General features: G+C 41.0%; 1 protein-coding gene across 3 annotated transcripts in view; it reads right to left on the minus strand.

Moving 5' to 3' along the window:
- TNS3 (tensin 3) overlaps positions 1-21362 on the minus strand; it is a 356556-nt gene that overhangs the window by 40457 nt on the left and 294737 nt on the right. For all 3 annotated transcript variants that reach the window (XM_056520279.1, XM_056520280.1, XM_056520281.1), the window contains exons 22-23: positions 9969-10110; positions 9030-9619 (exon numbers count right to left, since the gene is read on the minus strand). In XM_056520279.1, coding sequence (XP_056376254.1) covers positions 9030-9619; positions 9969-10110 — 732 coding nt within the window. The remainder of the gene's footprint in view (positions 1-9029; positions 9620-9968; positions 10111-21362) is intronic.

Genomic DNA, 21362 nt, shown 5'->3' on the forward strand with positions numbered 1-21362 from the left:
CACTTGGATTGTCATGCCCCAAGGAGCTCAAAACTCCCCCAGCCAGTTTCCTAAAGCCATGACTCTCATCCTATCCATCTGGCAAGAACAGAACCCATCTGTGGTACTTCTTAGCTACATGGATGAACTTCTTTTATGTGCTGAAAACTTCCCATCTGCAGAAAAACATTCTGAAAGTTACCTAGCCAACAAAGGCTGCAAAGCCTTAAAACAGAAACTTCAGTGGTGTTCCACCTCAGTTGTGTTCCTTGACCACTGCATCTAACAAGGTACCAGACACCTTACTCGAAAACAAATTCAACCCATACAGGTCATGGATACCAGAAGCCTCTCTATTGATGCAATCTCTCTACGATGCTTTGAAGACAGATCCCTTTGACCTGACGAGGCAATCTCCAACTTCCTGAAAGGATTAACTAATATAGAAAAGAAAAAACAACAGGAGGTGCGCCCCTAGTGAAGACAGTTTATCAGTTATGACAACGTGAAATCAAAGATGGGTTCTTACCCCTAGGTGTTGTGCTCAGGGCACAACACCTACAGTAGTGTCTGGAGAGAAACAGGCGGACCACTGCCATAAGGAACTTCCCAGTGTGACGTCAGTCGAACCGGCGGTAATGAAGTTGCTGAGTATTGGAGAATGGGTTCCTCTCAAAGAAGGCCCTGGTCCCCAGATAATGTAACAAATGTTTATTGAGTTGCAACGCGTTTCTATCCCGGACAGGGATCTTCATCAGGCATGCCTAGTGAAGATCCCTGTCCGGGATCGAATTGCATTGCAAATCAATAAACATTTGTTACAATATCTAGGGACCAGCGCCTTCTTTGAGAGGAACCCATTCTGCAATACTCAGCAACTTGAAACTCAAGGATGCCATCTCCTCAGCACCTGCACTTGGCCTGCCAGACTATGACAAACCCTTCAAGCTCTTTGTCTCGGAACGACAGGGACATGCCACTGGTGTCCTAACCCAGTCTCATGGCACCAGAACAAGACCTATTGGATATTACTCTTGCAGACATGATGCTGTGGCCAGAGGAGGCCCTTCCTGCCCTAGAGCTGTCTTTGCTGCACAAGCACTCCTGGACAAAACCTCTGACCTAGTTCTTGGTCATGATCTCATTCTTCTGGCTCCTCATGACATCTCTGCAATTCTTAACAAGACTCAGCCAAAACATCTCTCCACAGCAAGACATCTCATACTACAGTGCTCACTTTTGATACCTGACAATGTCACCCTCCTAAGATGCAATGTTCTTAACCCCTCCACCCTGCTTCCACTTCCTGAGGGGGGGAAATGAAGGTGATGAAGTGGATCAAGGTGAAGAGGATCAGTGTAACCACTCCCATGATGGTTTTGAGCTGATGAAGATGGAAACAACACATTTGCCATCTGTAAGTGAAACTCCACTGCCAAATCCAGACCTCACCATTAGGGATCGACCGATATAAATTTTTTAGGGCCGATACCGATAATCTGCGACCTTTCAGGCAGATAGCCGATAACTTATATCGATATTCCGGTATAAGTTATCGGCTATTCCCCCCCGCAGGACATCACAGAAGCCAGAAGTAGTGCGGGCCCTGGGCCCAGGTATTATAAAACCGGGGAAGGGGAAGGCAATGGGACGGCGGCGGTGGTCTCGGCGGTGGTCTCTGGCCGGGGCGGGGCATTATCGACCAAATAGATAATGTCCAAAATCGTGAATATCGGCCGATAATATCGGCCAAACCGATAATCGGTCAATCCCTACTCACCATCTTTGTGGATGGCTCGAGATTAGCAGATGAGCATGGGAAAGACCATACAGGATATGCTGTCATGAGGGAAGATACAGTCCTAAAGGCGGAGGCCCCTACCTCCTACTGTCTCTGAACAGGAAGCTGAACTTCAGACCCTCATCATGGCATGCAAACTGGCATAAGGTCAAACGCTGAACTTCAGGCCCTCATCATGGCATGCAAATTGGCATAAGGCCAAACAGCGAATATATACAACTATTCCGCTTATGCGTTTTGCGCCACCCATAATTTTGGATTACTGTGGAAAACCAGATGCTTCCTGACAGCAGCAGGAACACCAGTAAAACACAGTATGCCCCAAATCAAAAGTACTACACAGCACCAGGAATTACACCACTAATAGACAACTACTGCAAGTCCTGTGCTATATGTGCAAAGTGACCCAGGCCGTATGGAGAAAACACCCCAGAAACACTTGGCCAGACCACAGTACCTGTTTCAAAGAATACAGATTGACCACATACAAATGCCAAAGAGCGGAATATTTGAATACGCCCTTGTGGTGGTGGACATGTTCTCAGGGTGGCCGGAAGCATACCCAACTACCAATATGACAGCCAAGACAAGGGCCAAGATACTCCTCAATGAAATAGTATGCCGGTATTGAGTACCTGATGTCATAGAAAGTGACCAAGGACCTTTCACAGCTACGGTGACAAAAGAAATCTGGCCTGCCCTGGGAGTCACTTTATCCTTGCATACTCCCTATCACCCCCAGAGCAGTTGAAAGGTTGAAAAAATGAATTGCACCCTTAAAACCCGAATGTTGAAAATGTCCCATGAAACTGGTCTAACTGGTCTACCGATGACCAACAAATAATAATTGATTTCAGAAGGGAACAGATATCCAGTAGGTCCTGAAGGAGAGGTTTACTTCAGGTACACCTAAGGGCCTCTTACATAGGGTGATTATCATCCAAATGGGCTGACTATTGGCCGAGTAAAAGAACCTTTCATTGCTGGGATAGTGCAGCAACCAAAATCAATGTTAGTCAACTGCACATCTTCCCATGTAAATAAGGGGTCTGCACCTGACAATGATGGAACTGAATGGTCACATGAGTAACCCAGTGATCCAGGCTCTTCACTCAAAATAGCTGACCCATGTAAAGGCTTTTTTTTTTTTTAAACGAGTGCTGATCTGCTAGAACTGCCCATATATCGAGTAGCAGTCTGCCTGTCTTAAAGGGGTACTCCGGTGGAAAAGATTTTTTTTTTCTTTAAATCAACTGGTGCCAGAGAGATTTGTAAATTACTTCTATAAAAAAAAATCTTAATCCTTACAGCACTTATCAGCTACAGAAGAATTTCTTTTCTGTCTGACCACTGTGCTCTCTGATGACACCTCTGTCCATGTCAGTAACTGTCCAGAGCAGGATAGGTTTGCTATGGGGATGTACAAATCTGTTTAACCCTGGACAGTTCCTGACATAGACAGATGTGTCATCAGAGAGCACTGTGGTCAGACAGAAAAGAAATTCAAAAAGAAAAGAACTTCCTGTCTAGTATACAGCAGCTGATTAGAAGGATTAAGATTTTTTAAAACAGAAATCATTAACAATTCTGTTTAACTTTCTAGAACTAGTTTATTTTAAAAAAAAATTATTTCCACTGGAGTACCCCTTTAAAGGACCATTTTTGAGTGTCACAAATTCATGTTGTGGAAAGCTGGTTATTTCAGAATGTCATGGCCCAGATTTTTTAGAATGTCTGAGAATACAACAGCTCAGCTGAGCTATGATAGAACAGTTTTTCTCCTCAGACAGATTGAAGAATCTGAGCCATTGACTTTAACCACTTAAGGACCAGAGGTTTTTTTCGTTTTTGCACTTTTGTATTTTCTAAAAATCAGGACGCTTTAAATTTTGACCTACAGACTGATATGAGGGCTTGTTTTTTGCGCCACTAATTGTACTTTGTAATGACATCAATCATTTCACCCAAAAATGTATGGCAAAACCAGAAATTTTTTCTTTTTTTTCTTTTACGTGTAAGCCATTGACCGTGCGGTTTACTTAACATTATATTTTTAGAGTTTGGACTAGAGATGAGCGAACTTACAGAAAATTCGATTCAGATGCTCCGGTGGGCTGGAAAAGGTGGATACATTCCTAGGAAATAGTCTCCTAGGACTGTATCCACCTTTTCCAGCCCACCGGAGCACCTGAAAGCTGAACTAATTTATGAAGGATAAGTCATCAACTGCCGAGCCGAGAAGTTCGTGACGAATCGAATTTACTGTAAGTTCGCTCATCTCTAGTTTGGACATTTACGCACGTGGCGATAGCACATATGTTTATTTTTATTTACATATTTCTTTTTAATGGAAAAAGGGGGGGGTGATTCAAACTTTTATTCAGGAAGGGGTTAACCCCTTAAGGACGCAGTACGTAAATGTACGTCCTGGTGCGGTGGTACTTAACGCACCAGGACGTACATTTACGTCCTAAGCATAACCGCGGGCATCGGAGCGATGCCCGTGTCATGCGCGGCTGATCCCGGCTGCTGATCGCAGCCAGGGACCCGCCGGCAATGGCCGACGCCCGCGATCTCCTATGGGGACTGTTCAAGTGTAAAAAAAAAAATGTAAAAAAATGTAAAAGTAAAAAAAAAGTGAAAAATCCCCTCCCCCAATAAAAAAGTAAAACGTCCGTTTTTTCCTATTTTACCCCCAAAAAGCGTAAAAATTTTTTTTTATAGACATATTTGGTATCGCCACGTGCGTAAATGTCCGAACTATTAAAATAAAATAAAATATTAAAATAAAATGTAAATGATCCCGTACGGTTAACGGCGTGAAAAAAAAAAAAGTCCAAAATTCCTACTTTTTTAATACATTTTATTAAGAAAAAAAATTATAAAAAATGTATTAAAAGTTTTTTATATGCAAATGTGGTATACAAAAAAGTACAGATCATGGCGCAAAAAATGAGCCCCCATACCGCCGCTTATACGGAAAAATAAAAAAGTTATAGGTCATCAAAATAAAGAGATTATAAACGTACTAATTTGGTTAAAAAGTTTGTGATTTTTTTTAAGCGCAACAATAATATAAAAGTATGTAATAATGGGTATCATTTTAATCGTATTGTCCCTCAGAATAAAGAACACACGTAATTTTTACCATAAATTGTACGGCGTGAAAACGAAACCTTCCAAAAGTAGCAAAATTGCGTTTTTCGTTTTAATTTCCCCACAAAAATAGTGTTTTTTGGTTGCGCCATACATTTTATGATATAATGAGTGATGTCATTACAAAGGACAACTGGTCGCGCAAAAAACAAGCCCTCATACTAGTCTGTGGATGAAAATATAAAAGAGTTATGATTTTTAGAAGGCGAGGAGGAAAAAATGAAAACGTAAAAATTAAATTGTCTGAGTCCTTAAGGCCAAAATGGGCTGAGTCCTTAAGGGGTTAAAGCACATTTATTCACTTTAAAAAAAAAAAATATTTTTTGCCCCCATAGGGGACTATTACATGCAATCCTTTGATTGCATACACTGAACAATGCTATGTTATGCTATGCTGGATCTCAGGCTTGGAGCTGATCGGACAGCGAGGAGCTAGGTAAGGTGCCTCCCGCTGAGCTAACCAGCAGTATTTTCTCCTGGTTTAGATGCCGCAATCAACTTTGATCGCAGCGTCTAAAGGGTTAATACAGGACATCAGCCCGATCGGCGATGTCCGGTATTAGCCGCAGGTCCTGACTGCCGATAGCAACCGGGACCCCGCAGGTACAAAGCGTGCTCAGCTCCTGAGCGTGCTTAACATACCGGGAGCCGGCCACGAGCGTAATATAAACTCGTGGTCGTTAAGGAGTTAAAGTTAAAGTTAAGAAAGGGCACATCTAATAAACAACCCCTCAACAATCCATCTCAAATCCTTCCTTATTGGCAAAGCTGCAAAATACCCTTGTACAGCAATGTTCTCACAGAACTTTCCTATCATGTATTTTGGCGCATATAACGCGCCACAATACATGCTGAAAATCACATATAATGCATGCCCATTGTTTTCCATGGGAATAACAACTGCAGAAATGCAAGCTACCCTTGGATTTTCTACCATATATCGCATGCCAAATTGTTCTCCTTGGGAAAAATACAGTGTGTTAACATAGCCTGCAGGTTCTCAGGACACTAAGACTAGGTGCACACTGAGGAATTTCTGGGCGGAAAAATTCTGTCAGGAGATTTGCAAGTGCCCCAGGATGGTGCGGACATTGCCTCCCCCTGTAAGCATTACATGCTAGGAATGGGTTCACCTAGCATGGCTACAATAATCAGAACCCATTCTTGTCAACCAAAGTGGCAACCCCCCTAAAAACCCTTACGGCTTATAGTGTAAAGATAGCCAGCTATAGTCTACTAACAAATCTAACATTACACTTTATTTAACCATACATAGAAAGGCAGCAAGAGGCAGTAAACAACAATGCATGGCCACTTTCACAGTTATGCATTAGTGGATAAATTGGAAAAAAATATGTTACTTAAAAACTGCACATAGAGTAAAAAGATGTTGAATTTCTATGCCACAAATAGCAATGAATAACTCTATTCAGCCCCAGCCTCATTAGTAGTATGACTTCATGTGTACAACTAGCTAACTGAATAAGAACCCTCTAGACAAGTGTTTAGTTATGCAACATACATATCTTTGTAACCCAGCCCAAATATGTCCTGCAGATTAAGAGAAAGTAAATACAGTATTATGTAGGTTATGGTGTAGTAGTATTTCCTGACTACCTACAATGCATCTTAAACATTTCACTGTATATACAACAATAAATAAGCATCAAAAAGGTACAAATCTTTATTAAATCTTTCTATTCTACAACATATGAACAGCTTTTATATGATCCCTCAAATATTACTCTGGTATTCAATACCCATGGAGTCAAACACTATTACCACAATTACTACTATTCTTTAGATACATTTTTCTAGTTCCATAAGACTTGCCACCCACATATACAGGGGTTTTTGGTTATCGCAAAGTTCCTAGAATAACATGATGATGCATAGAACAGCTCAGTCTAATGCACACATCTGTTGTATTGTACACATTATGGTTATAAAATAGGAGGGAGCATATGATGCGTGTAGACCTATGTGTAATAATTGATTAGCAATAGGAAAACCACTAGGATCATAAAAACATACTTTTATTGGTGTACATTTAAAATATAGGCACACAAAATTCACACATTTAAACAATTAAAGGTCCAGTACAATGTTTATAATATTCTTCACAAACCTAGCTTATCCTAGTCTGTGGATAGTTTGCTAGAGTAAGGCTATACTGGCCCTACTAGTCACATAGGACCCCCTACCTGTTACTGCAGGGAGACCTTCCTAGAGAACGCCAGCCTGCAACAGGAACCTCCTATTTCTCCCTGGTTCTGGAGGGAATGGAGGCACCGGGTGCAGTACGTATAGCACGTCACCAGCAACAACTCAGCTGGTTTGTAGACCTCAGCTGGATTATTCGGTGAGTATACAACTGTAAGCACCTCAAATTTGGTACAATGATTGCATACAAGTATAGTACAATTTAAACCAACATATTTCCAATGCGTTTCTTGCGGCACAGTTTCAAGCGGCGCAACTCTTCAGGGACAAGTGTTTGGAGGGCAGGAGTATAGTTTCTCCCGTCACCTATCTCACTGAATAGTAGTATGATCGTGATACGACATAGTGGGTAATGGTCCAAAGGCTTGTGTTCCCTCTTGTATATAGATAAATACCGTCCTTAGATTGGTACGGCAAATGTGTAGGTGCAGAGACGATAACTGCACGGATACAGTAGCTTTATTTGATTTTAGTTGCTTGTTGTAGGCTGGTAAAGGTAAGCCTCGTATGTGAGGGCACAGGGCATTAACCCACAGGATGATGTTCCCACATAAAGATTAGGGCAATATCATATGGCGTCCTTAGGATAGTTTAGGGAGCCATTCGGATGCCAGGTACCTGCAGTTTGCTGATTCGGTGGTCATCCTGCCTTTGCCTTAAAGATTAGGACAATATCATATGGCGTCCTTAGGATAGTTTAGGGAGCCATTCAGATGCCAGGTACCTGCAGTTAGCTGATTCGGTGGTCAGCAAATAGGGGTGCAGGATGGTGCGGCATCTCGCACCCCTGCCTTTGCTGACCACTGAATCAGCTAACTGCAGGTACCTGGCATCCGAATGGCTCCCTAAACTATCCTAAGGACGCCATATGATATTGCCCTAATCTTTATGTGGGAACTTCATCCTGTGGGTTAATGCCCTGTGCCCTCACATACGAGGCTTACCTTTACCAGCCTACAACAAGCAACTAAAATCAAATAAAGCTACTGTATCCGTGCAGTTATCGCCTCTGCACATACACATTTGCCGTACCAATCTAAGGACGGTATTTATTTATATACAAGAGGGAACACAAGCCTTTGGACCATTACCCACTATGTCGTATCACGATCATACTACTATTCAGTGAGATAGGTGACGGGAGAAACTATACTCCTGCCCTCCAAACACTTGTCCCTGAAGAGTTGCGCCGCTTGAAACTGTGCCGCAACGAAACGAGTTAGAAATATGTGGCTTTAAATTGTACTATACTTGTATGCAATCATTGTACCAAATTTGATGTGCTTACAGTTGTATACTCACCGAATAATCCAGCTGAGGTCTACAAACCAGCTGAGTTGTTGCTGGTGACGTGCTATACGTACTGCACCCGGTGCCTCCATTCCCTCCAGAACCAGGGAGAAATAGGAGGTTCCTGTTGCAGGCTGGCGTTCTCTAGGAAGGTCTCCCTGCAGTAACAGGTAGGGGGTCCTATGTGACTAGTAGGGCCAGTATAGCCTTACTCTAGCAAACTATCCACAGACTAGGATAAGCTAGGTTTGTGAAGAATATTATAAACATTGTACTGGACCTTTAATTGTTTAAATGTGTGAATTTTGTGTGCCTATATTTTAAATGCACACCAATAAAAGTATGTTTTTATGATCCTAGTGTTTTTCCTATTGCTACACATTATGGTTAACAGGCTACTACTGGATGTAACTCTGTGATACAATACCAAAATGTCCAATAGCAGATGCATACTATCAATGCAGTCCTAACCTTTGTAGAACAGAATACACATTTTAGCATAGTACATGCTTGTAGAAACATTGTAAGCTGCTAATGCTTTTAATATGAACATTCTTACATGATACCCAAAATACCTTACCTTGGATAGGAGATTCACCCAAAACCTTTGAAAAATCAGGGAGCACGTTGGGAAATGGAATGCTGATAGTACTGCCGCTGTGTGGACTTGAGAATCCACTGGAAGAAGGAGACACTGAGCCAAGTGAACGTTCTCCTTCAGAAATTCTCTTTTTCTCAGGAAGAGGTGGTTGTGAAAGGAGATTTTTTACTACATGCTGTAAGACTGGACTGCCTTGGTTTTGGGAGCTATTACTATCCAATGACAATGTGGTCATTACGGTTTTTGGAGAACCATTTACACTTGAGAAAAGAGATGCCTGCTTTTCATCCAACTGAGGATTATTGCTTGCAATAACATGATTGTCAAAGTTCAAATAACCCTGGATATTTCTGCTTGCCGAGTGCTCTTGGAGATCTGTGTGTCCTGGATCTGAAGAGCTTATCACATGAAACTGATTCACAGTGGAGGAGTCCTGGGTCAGTACTGATCTGTCTGATGAATGCAAGTCACTGACTAGTGGTGACCTATTTCTGTTCTTTAGTGAAGACTGGTAGGAGAGGGTTGCCTTTGGTGCATTTTCCATCCATTGATTTTCAACTTCTGAAATGCTACCAAAGAAAAAGAAAACATATTATTACAGTTAAATGATATAAGCGAAATGCTTTCACTGATTTTTTTTCGCTATAAGGGGGCAATGAGTAGATTTTGGTGTCTGACAGACACAGCGATATGTATAGGGCAACCAAACCTTCTAATAATGAAGCTTCTGAAATCTGGAGATTTACTATGCGGAATGCTGAATCATAATATTAGCTCTATTGAGCTGAATATATGGTCATTATTAAACAGGTGAACAAGCTCTACCCTAATCTAATCAAGTAATAAGAAGCAAGAAAATAGTTTTTTTCTAGTTTTTTTCTTATGTTTATCTCACTAGATGTATAAAATAAAACACACCTTTCTTCTCTGGTTGCAGGGGATGCAGTCCTGTGCAATGAAGATCTTTGTAATTCAGTCATGAAGAACGAAGAGTTTGTTCCAATGGAACTCTCAGAAGGAAGGACTCTTTGTTTAAGACCTTCACTGTAATTTGTCATATCTAAAGCAAGCACAAAGATTGATGAAATTAATCTCCTACCTGCAATATATATACTTTACAAAAGTACAGACTGACAATATCTTGGTTAAAAATTCAGAATCCATGTAAAACACACAAGCACATAAATATTGCTCTGGAAAGGTGGTCCGCATAAAGACGAAAGAGATTAATTAAAACAAATCATGTAACAATCCGGAGAGATTTCACTGTACTACTATCGAGTTAAAGAGTTTGTATACACTCAAGTTCAGAAATTGATTAGAGTAACAATTATTTGGGGTCACATACAAAGAAAGCCTTGCTTTCTTAACCCCTTAAGGACTCAGCCCATTTTGGCCTTAAGGACTCAGACAATTTAAATTTTACGTTTTCATTTTTTCCTCCTCGCCTTCTAAAAATCATAACTCTTTTATATTTTCATCCACAGACTAGTATGAGGGCTTGTTTTTTGCGCGACCAGTTGTCCTTTGTAATGACATCACTCATTATATCATAAAATGTATGGCGCAACCAAAAAACACTATTTTTGTGGGGAAATTAAAACGAAAAACGCAATTTTGCTAATTTTGGAAGGTTTTGTTTTCACGCCGTACAATTCATGGAAAAAATTACATGTGTTCTTTATTCTGAAGGTCAATACGATTAAAATGATACCCATTATTATATACTTTTATATTATTGTTGCGCTTAAAAAAAATCACAAACTTTTTAACCAAATTAGTACGTTTATAATCCCTTTATTTTGATGACCTCTAACTTTTTTATTTTTCCGTATAAGCGGCGGTATGGGGGCTCATTTTTTGCGCCATGATCTGTACTTTTTTTTGATACCACATTTGCATATAAAAAACTTTTAATACATAGGGGACTATTCATAGCAATACCATGATTGCTAATACTGATCTGTTCTATGTATAGGACATAGAACAGATCAGTATTATCGGTCATCTCCTGCTCTGGTCTGCTCGATCACAGACCAGAGCAGGAGACGCCGGGAGCCGCACGGAGGAAGGAGAGGGGACCTCCGTGCGGCGTTATGAATGATCGGATCCCCGCAGCAGCGCTGCGGACGATCCGATCGTTCATTTAAACCGCGAACTGCCGCAGATGCCGGGATCTGTATTGATCCCGGCACCTGAGGGGTTAATGGCGGACGCCCGCGAGATCGCGGGCGTCGGCCATTGCCGGCGGGTCCCTGGCTGCGATCAGCAGCCGGGATCAGCCGCGCATGACACGGGCATCGCTCCGATGCCCGTGGTTATGCTTAGGACGTAAATGTACGTCCTGGTGCGTTAAGTACCACCTCACCAGGACGTACATTTACGTCCTGCGTCCTTAAGGGGTTAAAGGGGTACTCCGGTGAAAAACTTTTTTATTTTTTAAATCAACTGGTGCCAGAAAGTTCAACAGATTGCTAAATTACTTTTATTAAAAAATCTTAATCCTTCCTGTACTTATTAGCAGCTGAATACTACAGTAGAAATTCTTTTCTTTTTGAAACACAGATCTGTCTGCTGACATCATGAGCACAGTGCTCTCTGCTGACATCTCTGTCCATTTTAGGAACTGTCCAGAACAGCATATGTTTGCTATGGGGATTTTCTTTTATTCTGGACAGTTCATAAAGGTGGCTTCAATAAAAAAAAAAAGGAAAAAGGGAAAAAAAAAAAACAACAACAATTAGACTTATGAGTTTTGAAGTGTCTTTGTCATAAAAATAGAAATAATCTGTTGACATGTCAGAGGGACATGTCAAAAGTTTTTATCAGTCTAAGACCCCCTAGAAAACATAAAAATGAGAGGGAGAAGTGTGCAGCTTAGCACTTTACTGACTGCAATATCCATCCAGTTGCACTAGACAGGTTCCATGGAGAGCAATAAAAAGCTTTTACTCTTTTTTTCCTTTAGTCTGTGGTGCACCTAGGGGAGGGGTTAATTGCTTACAGCTTGGTTAATGTAGTTAAAATGGACTGGAAATGCTCCAAGAAAAGAAAGACCATTCCACTTCTGTGCCTCAATTTCACAAATGGCAACCCTAATAGATATGGGTCTCCCTAACAGCTTGGAGAAGGATCCAACTAGTAGTGGGGGTGATCACGCAGGTAGAAACCAAGACAGTTAGTGGCAGTAGGGGATTTTATAATCAGGGAGACAGATAGCAAAATTTGTCACAAATACCGCCTCCACTGCATGGTTTGCAGTCCCCCTGGTGCTAGGGTTCAGCATTTGGTGGAGCAGGTAGACAAATTTCTTGTAGCTGTTGTGGTCCACGTGGAAACCAATGACAGAATACATGGTAGGTGGAGGACCCTTTTAAGAACAGAGAGAACTAGGTGGCAAGATGAAAGATAGTACTTCCAGATGGTTTTTCTCTAAAATACTGACTGTGCTATGTGCATCACAGTGAAGACAGTAGGAAGCTTAGGGTTAGCTAAATGTATGGTACGCTAGAAGGGTTTTTTGGAACACTCGGCTGACTTTGGGGTACAAACTATATTCTGCAGATAATTTGCACTTGAATGGTAGGGGGGGCCGCTGTGCTAAGGTAGAGAATTCTAGGCAAAACATATACTTTTAAAAAGGCAAATTTGCCCAGGTTAAGGGCTGCACTTTAGAACATAGAATGGGAGAAACTGTTATCAAATACTGAGTCAGAGGATAAATGGGAGATTTTCATATATACACTGAATAACTATACTGCTAAATCTATCCCTATGGGGAACAAATATAAAGGAGTAAAACTAAATCCCACATGGCTGACAATTAGTGTTACTATGGCAATAAATGATAAAAAAAAAAAAAAGTACAAATCAGAGGGGTTAGTTTTAGCCTATAAAAATAAGCTTAGTAAAACCTTATTAAAATTTGCAAAAATTCACAATGAAAGGCATGTGGCCAAAAAAGCTAATCAAATCCCCAAAAATTCTTGTACATGTGATGTTGCTCAGGCAGCTGGATACCTGTTTAAATCCCCCGGCAACTTTGTAGCCTGAGAATTGCCCGAGACTATAGAATGCAGATTTGCTGGAGACTTGCAGGGAACTAGAGGTAAATCCATATCCCTATCGCTCTAATCTCAGGCTACAAATTTCATATATATATATATATATATATATATATATATATATATATATACATACATACACACACACACACACACACACACACACACACACAAGGACAGAGCATGTAGGACCCCTAAATAATTATAATGCGGAGAAAGCAGAGCTACTAAATGGGTTCTTTAGCTGATGTAGAGGGAGAAGCTCATGTAGACGAGGCCAGTGGTAACACATCATTATGCCCTAAACTGGATTAACATAGCTATAGCCCAGGCTATATTAGAAAAAGAGAATGTAAGGAAAATATCCAGGACCAAATTAATTACATCTAAGAGTTCTTGGAGAACTTGGAGAAATTTGTTAAGTAATGTCTGAGTTAAAGCCTGCATAGGGGTGGCTGTGGATATAGTGTTTTTGAGTGTACAAGAGCATTTGATACTTTTCCTCATAGACATTTGATTAATTAAATTAAAGCCTATAGGTTTAGAAAGTTTAGTTTCTTACTGGATTGAAAACTGGCTTTAGGACCGTATCCAGAGAGTGGTGATCAATGATTCCTCCTCAGAATGGTCCCCAGAGTTTCAGTACTGGGCCCGCTTTTGTTTAATTTATGTAATAATGATTTAAAACACAGGATTAACAGCTCTGTTTCTATATTTGCAGATGACACCAAGCTTTGTAGCACAGTACAGTCTATAGAGGATGTGCATAAGTTACAAGATGACTTGAATAGACTAAGTGTCTGGGCATCCACTTGGCAAATGAGGTTCAATGTGGATAAATGTAAAGTTATGCATCTGGGTACTAATAGCATGCATGCGTCGTATGTCTTAGGGGGGATTAAACTGGCAGAGTCACTGGTAGAGAACGTAGAGAAGCATCTGGATATACTTGTAGATCACAGACTACAGAACAATGTGCAATGTAAAGCAGTTGCTTATAAGGCCGGCAGGATATTGTAATGTATCAAAAAAGGCATGGACTCGAGGGACAGGGACATAATATTACAGCTTTATAAAGCATTGGTGCGGCCTCACCTGGAATATGCTTCTCCTTTTTGGGCAGTGGTTTATAGAATGGATGTCCTGGAACTGGAAAAGGAGCATGCAACTAAACTTATAAGGGGTATGAAACATCTTCGCTAAGAAGAGACAATAAAGGGGGAAAATACATAAATGGAACATACAAAAAATATGAGGAAAAATTGTTCTAGGTACAGCCTACATATTCCCCTCATCCATCTCCTCCCTACTTGATTGAACTTGATGGACATGTCACTTTTTAACTCTACTATCTATGCAACTAAGATTCGATTGGCATTGAATACCATGGTCACTAAAACGTATGGTTAAAGGGGTATTCCAGGCAAAAACTTTTTTATATATATCAATTGGCTCCAGAAAGTTAAACAGATTTGTAAATTACTTCTATTAAAAAATCTTAATCCTTCCAATAGTTATTAGCTTCTGAAGTTTTCTGTCTAACTACTCAATGATGATGTAACGTCCCCGGAGCTGTGCATGATGGGAGAATATCCCCATAGGAACTGCACAGCTCCCGGGACGTGAGTCATCAGAGAGCAGTTAGACAGAAAACAACATCTCAACTTCAGAAGCTAATAACTATTGGAAGGATTAATATTTTTTAATAGAAGTAATTTACAAATCTGTTTAACTTTACGGAGCCAGTTGATATATATATATAAAAAAAAGGTTTTGCCTGGAATACCCCTTTAACTTACTAGCGTTCATTCGGGATCATTCTAACCACTTTTCTCCTTCTTCCCATCACTAGATTTATGGTAAACTTGTATCAGCATTTAAACACACACACATATACACTTAGAGGCCACTTAAAAGCAAGAACATTCTGAATTAAGCAGTCACATTCCACAGATTCCAGATGCTTTGGTGCTAAGTAACCTAACACTCCTTAACTAGACTTAACTGTTAATGGAATATTATCATCATCTGTACTTTGTGATCATAGAAAAAACTGAGATCTTACACTCACCACTAATCTAAAATTTATTGTCAAAACTTCACTTATTCTCTGGTGTACCTACACGAGACCTTGTAGTTTGCAAGTTGAGATTTCATTTGTATAGGAACCATTTTAGGGGACATATAAAGTACTAATGTACAGGGCTTACTCAAAGTGAAAATTTGTAATTTATTCTGAAATAATAATTCCTCAAATATTAAATAAGTAACTAATACAGATACAGGATGTCCTTACATATAAAAGTCATAAGGAGCATGCACTTTAGTATTACAGGGTAATTTACAAGTAAAATGCTTGCTCCGATTGGATCATCTAGCCATTCATATGTGCTGCCGATCAGACAGTCTTTGTATGTTGGGTATAGTTTCAAGTTACAATGGTCCAGGTAAGAGTAAAAGGTAACAATTTCAACATTCATTACTGTAACTTAAGGGACTACTGTAATAAATAACCTGTTTATTTTTTTGTGGGAGAGTGAACAAAACATACAAATACAGAAATGACCGGGGGTCCCCTGGCCCCCTCCAGCCTACTTGTGGCAGCCAGTAGTGGTTGGAAAGTTGAAAAAAAGCAGAGAAGGCTGTTTTATGCATTTTGCAAAATGCCCATTGGCTTTAAGGGGTTGTGTAAACAGCATAGATACTAGAGCTTCATTTAATGTGACAGGGTTCAGGCAATTAGCGGTTTTCTGCTTCCCAACCACTTCCAGCGGCCTTTAGCAGTCCTCATGGGCAAGAAGGAACCCTTGATCATGGGATAGGTGCAGGTTTGCATCTATCAAAAATGTATGGCATATCCTGTGAATATGACAAAAGTTTAAATTGGAGTAACCCTATAGGGTACGTTCACACAGGTGGATTGCACAAGTTTCCTGTGGTGGAATTAGGATTTCAAAAAATATTTTAATTTAAACATTTCTATTATCACAGCATATGGTATCAGTATGAGGGTGCTAAATATATTTTTTTATAACTCATCCCCTTTTTTTTATTCTGTTGTGTCTTATTACTGGTAAATATATAAATTTTTGTCATTAAGTTTTTGTGTGTTTTGTAGCACACTGTATGGCCCCATGGAGGGTGATGATAATATAAATTAAAAATAGTTTTCATTAAATAATCCTATAACAAACAATACAGACAGACTCTCAACCAACTGAAATTTTACAAAAAGGCAAATGCTTTTTTTCCAGAAAATACAAATACATGAACCCCTGAGATTCCTCATATTTAAACCTGTTAGAAAAAACATTTGACATGCCCTAGATATACAGTGGAGAAAAAAAGTATTTAGTCAGCCACCAATTGTGCAAGTTCTCCCACTTAAGGCCTGTAATTTTCATCATAGGTATACCTCAACTTTGAGAGACATAATGAGAAAAAAAATCTATAAAATCACATTGTCTGATTTAAAAAAAAAAAAATGATTTGCAAATTATGGTGGAAAATAAGTATTTGGTCAATAACAAATGTTCATCTTCAATACTTTGTTTTATACCCTTTGTTGGCAATGACAGAGGTCAGACGTTTTCTGTAAGTCTTCACAAGGTTTTCACACACTGTTGCTGGTATTTTGTCCCATTCCTCAATGCAGATCTCCTCTAGAGCAGTGATGTTTTTTGGCTGTCGCTGGGCAATACAGACTTTCAACTCCCTCCAAAGGTTTTCTATGGGGTTGAGATCTGGATATTTGCTAGGCCACTCCAGGACCTTGAAATGCTTCTTACGAAGCCACTCCTTTGTTGCCTGGGTGGTGTGTTTGGGATCATTGTCATGCTAAAAGACCCAGCCACATTTCATCATCAATACCTTTGCTGATGGAAGGAGGTTTTAACTCAAAATCTCACGATACATGGTGCCATTCATTCTTTCCTTTACACGGATCAGTCGTCCTGGTCCCTTTTAGAAAAACAGTCACAAAGCATGATGTTTCCACCCCCATGCTTCACAGTAGGTATGGTGTTCTTTGGATGCAACTCAGCATTCTTTCTCCTCCAAACACGACGAGTTGAGTTTTTACCAAAAAGTTCTACTTTGGTTTCATCTGACCATATGACATTCTCCCAATCCTCTTCTGGAAAACTTCTCTAGAAAACTTCAGACAGGCCCGGACATGTACTGGCTTAAGCAGGGGGACACATCTGGCACTGCATGATTTGAGTCCCTTGTGTTAATGAGGGTTGCCTTTCTTACTTTAGTCCCAGCTCTCTGGTCCCCCTCTCTGGGATTTTTGCTCACCGTTCTGGTGATCATTTTGAAACCACGGGGTGAGATCTTGCATGGAGCCCCAGATCGAAGGAAGATTATTAGTGGTCTTGTATGTCTTCCATTTTCTAATAATTGCTCCTACAGTTGACTTCTTCACACCAAGCTGCTTGCCTATTGCAGATTCAGTCTTCCCAGCCTGGTGCAGGTCTACAATTTTGTGGTGTCCTTCGACAGCTCTTTGGTCTTGGCAATAGTGGAGTTTGAAGTGTGACTGAGGTTGTGGACAGGTGTCTTTTATACTGATAACAAGTTCAAACAGGTGCCATTAATACAGGTAATGTGTGGAGGACAGGGGAGACTCTTAAAGAAGAAGTTACAGGTGATAGCAAGAAATCTTGATTGTTTGTAGGTGACCAAATAAATTCTTTCAAAATCAGACAATGTGATTTTATGGATTTTTTTTTTATCTCATTATGTCTCTCATAGTTGAGTCCCCCACTGTATATAAGTTTTTATTGGTCACAATCTATGTGCTTAAACCCTGAATGATCAAAATGGCTCTGAAGGAGATTTATCAAGCTCCCTAGAAGAAAAATAGTTGCATCTCCATTTAAAAGTTGCATATGTATTCCAAGTCCAACCTGGCAGAAAAGGACATTAACAGCCACTTTAACAACTGTTCTTGTTCTGCATCCTGAAACAAAGCTACTACATTAATGTTAATTATAGAAAAAATTTATTATAGGACTAAAAACTTAAGGCTGAAAATACATACTGCACACCTTGTAAATTTTAGGACATGTACATGGCGTACCCACTACATTTTAAAAGGAATGCTGTGTTAAAATAGAATAAGGCACAAAATAATTGTGTAAGAATTTTTACAGACTATATAAATACCCATATGTGGCACTAAAATTTTTCCTTCACCTCCCTGGCAGTATGATTATGTCAATTTTTTGCATGGAAATTTGGTGTTATGTATTGTACCTACCCATTTTATGCCCACCGCCCATTTCACATGCCCACCGCCCATTTCACATCCCCCCTTGTCACATTCTCCCCCCTCCCTGTCACATTCTCCTCCCTCCATGTCACATTCTCCTCCCTCCATGTCACATTCCCCCCCTATCACATTCCCCCCTTGTCACATTCTTCCCCCTTGTCACATTACCCCCCTCATCACATTCCCCCCTTTGTCACATTCTTCCTCCCTCCATGTCACATTTCCCCCCCGTCACCTCCCCCCATGTCACATTCTTTTCCCTTGTCACATTCCCCCCCCTCCATGTCACATTCCCCCCGTCACATCCCCCCTTTGTCACATTCTTCCTCCCTCCATGTCACATTCCATCTTATCACATTCCCCTCGTCACATTCTTTCCCCTTGTCACATCCCCCCTTTGTCACATTCCCCCTCCCTCCATTTGTCACATTCTTCCCCCCCCGTCACATTCATCCCCCCTTCTCACCTTCTTGTTCTGCCCAGCAAACCTAGTGTGTGTTGCTGCCGATTTCAAACCTAGTGTGTTTGCTGCCGAACAAGTCCTTTCCCCTTCAGCCAATCACTGGCTTGACATGTGACACCACTGCGGCCAGTGATTGGCTGAAAAGGGAAAGGTCCTACAAGGTGAATAATGGAGAGGACACCCCGGACCGCACGGAGGGGAACGGCATCTGCAGGGACCGGGAGTAGGTGAGCAGAAGGTTTTTTTTTATTTTCCTCCTGCTGGCCTTTTACACTTAGCTCAGTGTTTTTCTACCAGGGTGCCTCCAGCTGTTGTGAAACTAGTACTCCCAGCATGCCCGGACAGCCTTTGGCTGTTCGGGCATGCTGAGAGTTGTAGTTTTGCAACAACTGGAGGCCCGCTGGTTGGGAAACACTGACTTTTAGTATTTAGATTTGTCTTAACTGCTCTGGCCGGCCCCGCCACGGGAGCAGACCCAAGCAGATAATTGCATGTTTTCCCGGGGGGGGGGGGGGGCGTATGGCTATATCGAAAAAAGCAAAAATCGCGATTCAATTGCTTTTGCGATGTATTGTACCCCTGCAATGCTACCCCGAGCGCTACCCCTGGCAGGGAAAATGAACCCAGAGTCAGGCTCGGGATAACCGCTAAGAATGTTAAAAAATAAACATCCATAGTAATACAGCTTCATGCACATTTTGGAGTGGTTAACGTACCGAAATTTATTTATTTATTTATTTATTTTTGTGGCTTCACTATTGTTTATGTGCCTGTTGGTGCTGCGCTCTCTTCCTTCCAGACGTGAAATCCGGCCTCAGCCAACTGCTGTCCGGGAATGCTGGGAGTTGTAGTTTTGCAACATCTGGAGGTCCGCAGGTTGAAGACCACTGATCTAGGCAATTCCCGGGCTGCAAATATTAAAAAACAAACTTTAACTTACCTTAGTCCTCCGTTCCCCCGTTGCTCTTGCTGCTTCCTGGTGTTGTGACGTCTCAGAGCCTTCAACCTATCACTGGCCGCAGCGATGTCCCACCTAAGCCGATGATAGGCTGAGCGCATTGTCATGTAAGGAGTCGGCCGGCTTCTTACATGACAGTTGGCTCAGCCTATCATCGGCCGAGGCGGGACATCGCTGCGGCCGATGATAGGCTGAAGGCTCTGTAATGTTCCCATCCCCAGGACCGCAGCAAGAACAGCGGACGGACCATGAGGCCGGTTCCTTAGCAACGCGGGAACGGAGGACGAAGGTAAGTTAAAGTTTGTTTTTTAATATTTGCAGCCCGGGCACAGGAATACTTAACTGCTCTTTTGGCGCAAAGGTATTGGCCAGTGTTTAGAAATACAGAGATGTGTGCTACATAAAAAAAACATTCAGGTGTATATGTGGGCCCTTCATGCTCAAGCTACTTTACAAGTACAGCGCAGCGGCTGATAATTATTTGGCAGGGAGGGGGGGGGGGGAGAGAAGCAGCGATCGCGGGTGACATGCGGTACGATTAGCCGTATTAGATGTGGGGTGCAGCGCTGGGCTGATAAACCGGTGGGGGATGTTGGGGGGCCGAGCTGCACCCATCACATGTAAATATAAATAAGCCCTACCCTGAAAATAAGCCCTAGTGTGTTTTTGGTGACTAAAATGAATATAATACCCGGTCTTATTTTCAGAGAAACACGGTATTTAGTGCCAGGCAGGCCAGTCAGGGTGTCACCCGATGCGGTACGCCCCCCCCCCCCCTCAAAACTTCGGCTATAAACATAAGAGAAAGCTTTTTTGCTTTAAAAAATGCTATTGTATGCGGGTTTCCCGGGTTTTCCTTACGTGTGATTTATTTATCAAGGTCATGCGACTATATGATAAATAGGTCGCATGTAAGCAAAAGTAAGTTAATAAAAAATTGTCATATAAAAGCCATACGTTTGAAAAGAATGATAAATCTCCATCTCTGTGTCTAGGTGAGTGAGACAATCACATAGACTTGTATTATGAGAGCGCTTCGGTCGCGTGACACTGATTCAGGAGAGAACGCTCTAAGCACTCTCCTCTTCTGGCTTGTTCTACTGACTGGATGGGGTCTGAACACTCAGATCCTGACTGATCAAAGCATTTAATAGGTCTCTGTGACATATCAATTGTTTTTAAAATGACAGCGCTCATTTAATATTAAGAGCTAGACAAATAACATCCATCTTCATATACAACAATGTTAGTTTTTACATGATAATGTTGCACTCCCGGTTGTCTCTCTTGTCATGTTCTATTTAAATCCAACACTTTATCAGCTCATTCTTAAAACAGATACGAAACTTTCCATGTAAGCTCTTACAACAGTGATACGAGAAAGGAAGTGAACCTGACTATAATTCCACATATAGATTATCATTTCTAACCCCTTAATTGATACAGTAAAAATTATTACTCAATCTTTCTTACTAAGCTAAAGATGAACTACAGGTCATAACCCTAGACAACAAGTTATAAACAATAGATTTTGGGCCATTAAGTGATTATG

Source organism: Hyla sarda, chromosome 5 (assembly GCF_029499605.1).
Source record: "Hyla sarda isolate aHylSar1 chromosome 5, aHylSar1.hap1, whole genome shotgun sequence".
Classification (NCBI taxonomy): domain Eukaryota; kingdom Metazoa; phylum Chordata; class Amphibia; order Anura; family Hylidae; genus Hyla; species Hyla sarda.